At 43.5% G+C, this 9703-nt stretch overlaps 1 protein-coding gene across 1 annotated transcript in view; it reads right to left on the bottom strand.

Moving 5' to 3' along the window:
- The window catches only part of PLD5 (phospholipase D family, member 5), a 163787-nt gene extending 154114 nt beyond the window's left edge, over positions 1 to 9673 (bottom strand). Inside the window, exon 1 of the mRNA XM_004691049.2 lies at positions 9481 to 9673. Coding sequence (XP_004691106.1) covers positions 9481 to 9669 — 189 coding nt within the window. The 5' untranslated portion in view covers positions 9670 to 9673. The remainder of the gene's footprint in view (positions 1 to 9480) is intronic.
- Between the last annotated feature and the right edge of the window lie 30 nt (positions 9674 to 9703).

Here is a 9703-nt window from a genome sequence, read left to right as displayed (position 1 = left end):
AAAAAAAAAAAAAAAAAAAAAAAAAGAAAAGATAGGCAGAAAGTTCCTTAATTGTTATTGGCATTGATTTTTGGAATGATCCCAAAAGCAAAGGTAACAAAGGAAAATCAAACAAGTAGAACTAAATCAAACTTAAAAGCTCCTGCACATCAAAGTAAACCACCAATAACATGAAAAGACAACCTACAGCACGCAGAAAATATCCACAAATCCTTTATCAGATAAGGAGTGACGCCCAAAACACTTAAGTAACTCATACGACTAAAAGACAAAAATGCAAAAAATCAAAGTAAGAGATGCACAGAGGCATGGAACAGACACTTTCCCAAAGCAGACACGCAGAATCCCATCAGGTACATGGAAAGGTGTTCAACATCTGAGATGCCATCTCCCACTCTTTAGAAGACTATCGCCAAGAAAGTCGGCAAGGGAGTGTAGAACAGGGAAACTTAATGTACTGTTAGTGGGAATGGAAATTCGTGCAGCTACTATGGAAACCAGTATGGATGAGCCCTAAACAATTTAAATAGCGCCACCTTTGTCTTCGTGTCCCGCCAACACCTGCTGCTGCTGGATTTTGAATAGGGGCCATTCTCCCTGGGGCAGGGGAGCTCAGTGTGGTTTTTTTGTTTTTGTTTTTGTTTTCTTAAGATTATTTATTCGTACAGAACTGGGGTACAGGCCAGAGATGTAGAGGGTGAGAGGCTTCACCAGAGACAGAGTGGGGAGCAGAACAGGCAGGTGGACAAAGTACACTGCTGAGGGGATCAGGGGGTGGTCAGGAGGGGTCTGCCGCGCCCTGTGGTCACCTCCGGGGCAGGCGGGGATCGAACTCATGCGGAAGTGGCTGTAGCTTCCCAGCGCTGTGCTTTAACCCGCTGCGCCACCAGGGAGGGCCCAGCTCAGTGTGGTTTTGATTTGAATTTCCCTGATTATAAGTGATGCTGAACATCTCTTCATATACCTGTTGGCCTTTGCATTGACTCTTTGGAGTCTGCCTGTGTTCTGACTGGTTTACTTTGTTTTTGTTGAGTCAGGTGAGCTCTTTGTAGATATCTTTAACCATTGTGAATTGGTGGCAGGAATTTTACTGAGATGACACCTGAGAGTAAAAGCAAGCATTGTACAAAATGAACAATGATGTATATATATATAAATTTAAAAAATAACACTACCTTTGATCCAGCAACCCTCTTATAAATATATATTGAAAGAAAATGGAAATGGGATATTGGAGATATCCCTGCTGCCTACTCACAACAGCCTTGAGGGCCCTTGCTAGTGGCACAATGGGTTGAAGAGCAGCACTAGGAAGCTACACGCAGCCACTGCGGCACTTCGAGTTCAATCCCCAGCCAGGGAGAGACCCACAGGGTGGAGCAGACCTCTTGTCTCACCCACTGCTCCCTTCAGCAGTGTGTTTCAGTAGATCTGTTAGTGCTTCCACTCTGTCTCTGGTGAATGCTCTCACCCAGCCCCCACCTCTAGCCTGTACTCCGGTTCTTATATGCATAAATAAACAAATGTTCAAAAACTAAATAACAATAGTCATGATGTGGACACAACCCAAGTGTCCGTCAGCAGATGAATGGCCAAGGAAGATGCAGGCACACACAATGGAATTGTTTGTGAGAGTGAAGGAAAGTCTGCGGCTGTCAACGACGTGAATGCACCCTGAAGGCACTATGTCACGTGAAATAAGCCAGCGGAGACAGACAGATGTAATCCGTGGCTGTAAGACCCTGAGCATGCCCATTCTCAGGATGGCAGCAGCTAAGCAGGTAAAACCTGATTAGTATTTGGAAGGGAAACGCAACACAGCACGACACCACTTTATGTAAAAGCTTTTCTGAAGTTAAATTCATAGAAACAGAGTTTCCAGGGGCTGGAAGTAGGGGAAAGAGGAAACTACTAAAAGATAAACTTCAGATCTGAGATGAATAAAGTCTGAGGATCTAATGAAAATATGGTGACTATAGCTGATATCACTACTGTGTGACTGAGATTTAATAAAAGAGGAAAAGTTAAATGATCATATATCCCCCCCAAAAAAATTGATGGATGTTTTTATTAACTTGGTAGGGAAGTCATTTCAAAATGTGTACACCTCTGAAAACACAAGAACATTTACTTTAAATATCTTATCGTTTTATTAGTCAATTACATGACCAGGCCTATGGTTCAGAGATGACAGCTTTGTCAACTTCTGAATTATTAGAATCTAAGCAATACGGCTCAATCATGAGCATTTTAATCTTTCCAAGTCTGAATTTCAGTTTGTTAGAGAGCAGAAATTGAAAGCTTTTTTCAGTTATGGCCAAATGAATATTGACAAGAAGATCTATTTTTATTGGATTTCACCTGTGCATGCTTTCAGTTACTTATGTTCAACAGATGAGTGAAATTATCTGATATCTATCTTTCACTTTCTGAAATATTTCACCTAACATTGAGGTGACATTGAGGTTCTTCCATTTTGTCCTAAATGCCACTATTTCATCTTTTTCATAACTGAGTAATGTTCCATTAATAATTGTCTAGACCCATGTCATAGATATTATTGTCTTTTGTTTTGTTTTACATTAATACATTTTCAAATTTTACATTAATTTTGCACTACTGGGGTGAATTCAATTTGTTATAATACATTATCAGTACATTAGGTGACACTCACTACTTTTATTTGTACTTTTATCCTAATCCAAACAACAAGGTGTTTATAGTTCTAAGACTATTTCACATTTTCCTATATTATTCACAGCACTGTAATCATGTAACTATATTTATAAAATTAAAACATCTTGAGGGATAGAACCATGCTGTGTGTAGTCTTTGTATATTCTCTACAGTTTACAACATAGTACGTCACATAAATGCTTAGTCAATGAAAGCACTCATAATCTTCTAATAAATCATATTTCACATAAAAGAAAGTCTCAATAAATGCCTGTTGATGATGAATTTGCCAGTCAATTAATTCCTTTTTATGTCACTGAATTCCATCTTCTCAACCTACTTCCTCATGTTATTGTCAGATCAGCCTTAAGAATTTATGAGCAGGAGTACATCAAAAGCTCAAGTCAGGCCCTCCCTGGTGGCACAGTGGGTTAAAGCACAGCACTGAGAAGCTAAAGCCACTTCAGCGTGAGTTCGATCCCCGCCTGCCCCGGAGGTGACCACATGGCGCGGCAGACCTCTCCTGACCCGCCCGCTGCTCCCCTCAGCAGTGGACTTCGTCAGCCTGCTCGTTCTGCTCGCTGTTCTGACTCTGGTGAATCCTCTCACCGTTCCTGCACCTCTGGCCTGTACCAGTTTTGTAGGCATAAATAAGTAAATCTTAAAAAAATAAAAAATAAAAAAGCTCAAGTCGGAGAAACAGTATCTTTACAAGTTTCAATGTCTACTTTGGAGACTAAAGGAACATCTGTATTGCCCAGCGGCGATGGCATCCATCCCCACAATTCCCAGTCAGGTCGTTTAAGGTGGACTCACTACCTATGTCCAAAAGCAGCGAGATTTCCAACTGGTTAAATCTACCAGAAACTTTTGCCATATTCTTTCTTCTTTTCCACAAGTTTAGGGGATTGGCTTGTGACTTTAGGAATCTGGCTCATTCTTCTACTACTGAGAAAAACTGAAATGTGCTTGTTTAAGTAAAAGGCTCTTGTTTCTAAACAAGAGTTTAGCATTTCAACCATACCTCAACATTTATGACACACTGAAAGAAGGCATGCGCCTTAGTTCATTAGCTCGATGTGCCCACTGTATATATTAGAAGCAACAGTTCTGGACTGAACTCTAACCACAGACACTACCTCTGTCTATGATGCTGCCATATGATTCCATATGAGAACATACATTAGCTGCTGCTTCATCAGAGAAGTTCCAAAGAGTCATCAAATTCTCTTGATATTTAGAGTTAAATAGAAAAACTAAGAACTGTTACAAAGATTAAAGCCTGAGATAGATAGAGAAACAGGTAAAGAAAAATACAAACTTCTAGAGAAACTAGCCAGATACTGGTATGTGAAAGGAAAAAGGAAAATAATCTTAAATTCAATAATCTTTAACTTCTCAAATTGAAGGCATGACCTATGAGATATTACAGGTTGTAATTATGTTAAAATAAGTCAATATACCACGCCCAATAGAGTCCAGAAAAATCAATGGTCGTTCAAAACAAACTGAAATGTCAGTTCATAGTGAGGAAAGTCCACTAGTAGAATATGTTACCTATAGTAGTGATAACTATGATAAGGAACACAACACTCAGATCCATGAGAACACATTCAAGATATATCTCAACTGTCATTTCTTGACTGATGAGTTAGAGAGGCCAAGAGTCTTGCCTCTGTCCTGTTGATCAAACATCATTGGAAGTCGTGCTAGAAAATGTTAAATTTCTTAAAAGCTCATCAGACTGAAACTATCCTGGCTAAAATAATACGTAAACATAGGAAAGAATATTTTTTGCTTCTTTGTTTGATTGACTTTTAATGGAACACTGAAAGGTTCTTTCCCTTAAGCTGAACTTTGTCTTTTGGTGCTTCACTGATCTGCTCTGTGGGATGTGACACTCGATGGCTCTGCTCTGTGGGATATAAATGGCATTACATAACATAAGCCCAGACCATGATGACCAAGTTTGCTCCGATCCATTTATTCTTTGCTCATCTTGTGAATAATTAATTCCAGGAGGCCAGCTTATACTTGGCATTTATTTACTATTCACTGGCAACACTATTTAAGCAGCTACAAATTCACACTTAGAGGGAGGCATATTTTTTTTTTAAGTGAAACCCTAAACAAAGCAAGATGCTAAAGTTCACTATAAATGTGACCATTAAGGATTCTTTCACGCTTTAGCAATGTTCTCTTCGGCTTTCTCTTTCCACTTTAAATAGTGGTGGTTCTGAACCACCATGCAGATAATGAAATACCCCTTAATTCCACTGGTACCACCTGTGAAGGAAAGTCAGTGTAAGGACCTGGTGTCTGCTCCTGAGTGCACAGAGTAGAAATAACAAGAGGCCACCTCAGGCTAGCCAAGCAGGGGGGCTCTTCCAGGGTCTACCGCTGGAGCTAAGCCACTTGAGAGCTAGACCCCCGAAGAAGAACCACAGACCAGGAAAAGAGGCCGCCAAACAAGGCTGGGTAGGAGTTGGTCGCTGATCTTTTGGGGCCATAACATAGGCAACCAGATCTTAAGGTGACGTGTGAGGGCTCAGCCAGACAGGCAAGACCCACAAAGAAATTAAAACTACAGGTTCTGTGTTTAAGCATGTAATACATGCCACACACTGCACACACACACGCTTTATGTGCTCGGTCACCTAACAAGCTAATCGTGGGTGTTCGCTTTCTCTTTCTTCTAGTTCTCAGTTCAATACCCCTTCCTTCCCCCTGTTGACTCGATAAACTTGAATTACATGGATGTTCCATTTCTGGGAAGAAACCTGAAAGGCATAACATGACTCATCATTTTCCCTTTCGCTGCCTTGACAATCATGAAACCAGCACCAAGATGGTTCAGAACGACATTTCCATGGCAAAAATCTTCCGCACAGGGGTGGCGTGCCCCCCAATCTTTATCTTGAAAGGTATTATCCAATATGTCAGCATGTGGAGGTGGGACCATTGGGAGGGGATAGGTCACGAGGTAGAATACTCACCACCACATAGAGACCGTATGAAAAGGGCCCCAGAGAGCTCTGTCATTCCTGTCAAGTGAGGATACAGGAGCAGCTGTCTGGGCTACAGGGAGAGGTCCGTACCAGACACCAAGTAAGCTCGCACTCTGACCTGACTTGCATTTTCCGATCTCCACAACTGTCAGAAGAAAGGAAGTGCCTGGCCTTTAAGCCTCCCAGGCCATAGTATTATGGACTAGCAACCCAAACTCACTAAGTCACCTGCCAACCCACACAGCGTGAGGGAAAAGTGTACTTTTTGGTACTGAAGGAGCTGTGTGTCATTGCAGCATCGGCATGAACTGTCTCCTTGAGTCTTCCCAGCAAATCAGCCACTCTAGTAAGGAGAAATATGAATATATAACCTGGTGACTGTATTTTGCCTAAGAGCACAGAGATAAGAGCTGAAATAAAAGTCTAAACCTCAGTCTGTCTAATCAGGGTTCTACTCTTAACCACACTTTGGTAAGAGTTCACTGAATAAGCAGAAGAAAAATACAAGTGTCCCGCCTTCGTAAATAGTATCAGGAAGTCTCTGCAAACAACTGACTAAAACCAGGCAAAATAGAACAGTAGCCTCTGTAACGTCCATCATAGGGGAAGAAGTTCAAAAAGAGAAAGAAGTTTAAAAAGGGCCGATATCGTCAAAGAACATCATCAGCCTACGTGACACTGTCCTTTGGGAGAGTCAAACCATATTAAATGGTGACTCGCAAAGTGACCCAGCTCCTGGGAAGGCTGATGGAGTGAGGAGAGGGAGTGTTCCAAGCTCTTCCTGCTTGCTGGACCATAATCCTCACTTTTACATTATACTCAAGGCAAATACAGGCTCCTCTAAAGAATAAAACTTGCAATATTTCTCAAACCTAATGCAGTTCTAAAGTCTTAAGTGGTATGATGCAGAACGTGAAGAATCTAAAGAACCACAAACACTATTTGTAGCTGTGATAATAAAGCTGTGTTCTATGGATAACCAGCAATTTCACTTGTTCCTGAAATTTCCAAGTGGAGTTCAAAGTTCAGAATTCATTGCAGTTTTTGCAACTTCCTTGCAGCTTCTAAGTATGACTTAGGAATGGAACAATTCTCTCACGTCCATTTACTTTTTTATGACTGTTCCTCTTATGTACTGAAGAAGTGATAGGAATCAAATTTAAAGATTGCAAGCATTCAGGCATTCCAATTCTTGACCAATCTATATTAATTTTCTCTCATCAAATGTAGGGATTAATCTTGCAGTTTTTTAATCAGAGGAGATAAATTATTTTCTCTTCTAATGAAGTGGGTGGGGTAGCTTCCTTCTTTGGTTATTGCTTTGCATCATGTTATTGACTTTCAAAATAAGCGATGCCACTGAAGTCTGGCCAGAGTCCACATACTGCCACATTTCATTTCAGGGAATTCCATTATTGCTGAATATGTGTGTCACCTGAAGCCATAACTTATTTATGCCCTTAATACTAAATTGTTTTTTAAAGCAACAGCAAAATAATAGTAGGTTGCTTACATGCATATGCTTGCTACCTTAATAATTCATTTTACGACCGAATATAAACCAGTTGTTCATTTGATTAACAGGCCAAGGGTTTTCCTTTTACTACCATCCATCACCTTTTAATTTCATGTAACACACTCATCCTAACTTCTACAATATCTAAACAGACCGGCCACATGTGTTTAGGATGTTGCTATTATAAAGTCAATATTGCATTCTTATACTTTGTATAGCACTAATGTCCTAGAGGATACATTTGTTATGGGTTTCAAAGCTTCAAATACATAATTAGAAATTAATATGAAACTACCTAAAATATTATAGTGTGCATAACATGATATCTATTATAAATAGCAGAGCTTGAAATCAAATACATATTGTATGTTAATTTAATTTCATAGCACTTTCATAACTATAAAGGGCTTGTACTTCAAAAAGTAAGATAATCTGACCAAAAAAAAAAAAATGGAAGCAAAGCCCTCTTACTTACTGAAAACAAGGATAGAAGAGAACATCGTAACACAACTTACATGTCTCAAGAAAAGTAACTGAGAATATGCTGATTTAAATAACAAATGAGGTAATTAACTGTTTTTAAATAAATGCAACCCTCTCTTGTGGGACGCCTGAGCTAAAGAAAAACATAGATCTTCATATGATTTCAAACAACCAGAGCTTCCTTTTCTTGGCTTCTAATGTGGGGAGGAACGGGGCAGCAAAGCATCTTATACTCATCCAGAAAAGTGAGGCGAGCTTCTGCTGGCTCACCCTGCTACGGCTTAATACTTTCAATGAAAACCAAAAGTGATAAATCATTTAAGTGCCGGGTGTAAAACCTCTGTGATTCAAGAAAAACAGTTACAGAAGGTTGCACCGCTGGTATTTCATAAGAGAATAAAGCGAATAACTCAGCTAAAAGCACACGCTACAAATGAACACACACTGGGAGTGAAGCTAATTGAAGAGATACTCCAAAGCCAGACCACTCTGAAGCCGAAGGGCAGAGACTCAAATCACATGAAGATGCTATTTGCCAGCCCTCTCCCCTTCCTGCCTTTAAACTGATCAAATCAAACCCTGGTCCTCATTCAGCTAATTCTGGAGCTGCTATTTTATAGTGGGTGCTGCTGCCTTTCAAACAATTTGCCACCCTAGAACTCTACAGTTATTCCATGGTCTTGAGGACCTAAGCTGATCCCCAACTTGGAGCTTCGAACTCCAGCTTTCAGTGACTTCATCAGGCCCTCAGGAAAAAAAAAAAAAAAAAAAAGATAGAGACGTGCTTTCTTTTCGGATTGTAAGAGAAACAACCCTTTGCAAGCTTCCAGCCGGGGAGCGGGCTGTTGCTGCAAACCCAGCGGAGAAGCGCACAGGGGCGGATGGGATTCACGCCGGTGCACAGCGGTAGGAGTGAGAGTTCCAGAAGTTCTCCTGATCTTTTTATCATAATTGGCGATGTGACCCAAATACAAGGAAACCTCCACATTCCATTAACAGACCCGGTTTGGATCATGCAGTCGTCGGGAACAGCACCCTCTCCCCCACCGGCTGTACTTCGGAAATAATTCTTTGTTCCATTTTTCCCGTTGGCTTAAAGAGATGCCAACCGTTCGGCTTTTAAAGTGTGGGTCCACTCACAGCCTTTCAGAGGGGCCTGTGTACCCCCGGGCAGGGCGGGTCTTGGGTCCGCAGCCCAGACCTGCCAGCGCGCGGCCCGAAGCCTCAGTGCCCGGGAGCCGGGAGCCGGCGCCCCAGCCAGCACCCTGCGGGCCGCGGTTCCCGCGGAGCCGGGCGATCGGTGCGCACTACGGCGCTCCCCCTGCATCGCGGAATCCCTCCCAGCGGCTCAGCCAGCCGGGGTCGCCGGCTGCTTCCCCTGGCGGACACTCCTGGGGAGCTCAAGCCGCTTGCTGGTGGCGACAACTTGACGGGTTCCCGTATCTGTTAGTTTCGGAGCAGAGTAATAGCCCCAAAGACTTGAGCAAACGCCCCCTCTAAAGCTCCTCGCGTGCAAAGTCGGGGTTCTCCAGCGGCCACGCTCGTGGCACTTCTTGGCACCCTCAGCGGCACCCCAAGACACACTGCAAAGAAGGAACCTCCCGCAGCAAGCCCACGGGGAGGCGGCGGTGCGACGGGGCGCGGGACAGCCGCCCACCCTCGGCCCCAGCGCGGGCACTCCCAAGCGCACGCTGCAGGTGACACCGGAGGCCCAGGGGGACGCAGACCCCCCCGCACCTGCCCGGGCCCCGGGCGCGAGCGCGGCAGGTGCGCGCCAGGCCCGACTGGCGCCCTTACGTGCTCCAGCTTGTCTCTCCTGCGGAGCCAGACGCTGGCGCTGTAGTCCTGCTGCTTGACGCTGCTGTAGAAGTTCGCGCCCGCTCGGGTCAGGCCGGGCGCCGGCTCCTTCGGGCGGCCTTTGAGCCGCATCTGCTCGAAGCCCTCGTGCGGGGGCGCGGACAGCCACTCGTGCTGCCGGGTCTCCATCTGGCATGGCCGGGCGGCGCGGCGGGGCCGCGGC

The sequence above is a fragment of the Condylura cristata genome, unplaced genomic scaffold, assembly GCF_000260355.1.
Source record: "Condylura cristata isolate star-nosed mole 26May11 unplaced genomic scaffold, ConCri1.0 scaffold00029, whole genome shotgun sequence".
Taxonomy (NCBI): Eukaryota; Metazoa; Chordata; class Mammalia; order Eulipotyphla; family Talpidae; genus Condylura; species Condylura cristata.
Note: the sequence above shows the minus strand (reverse complement) of the source record. Positions and strands in the feature narration are given on the sequence as shown.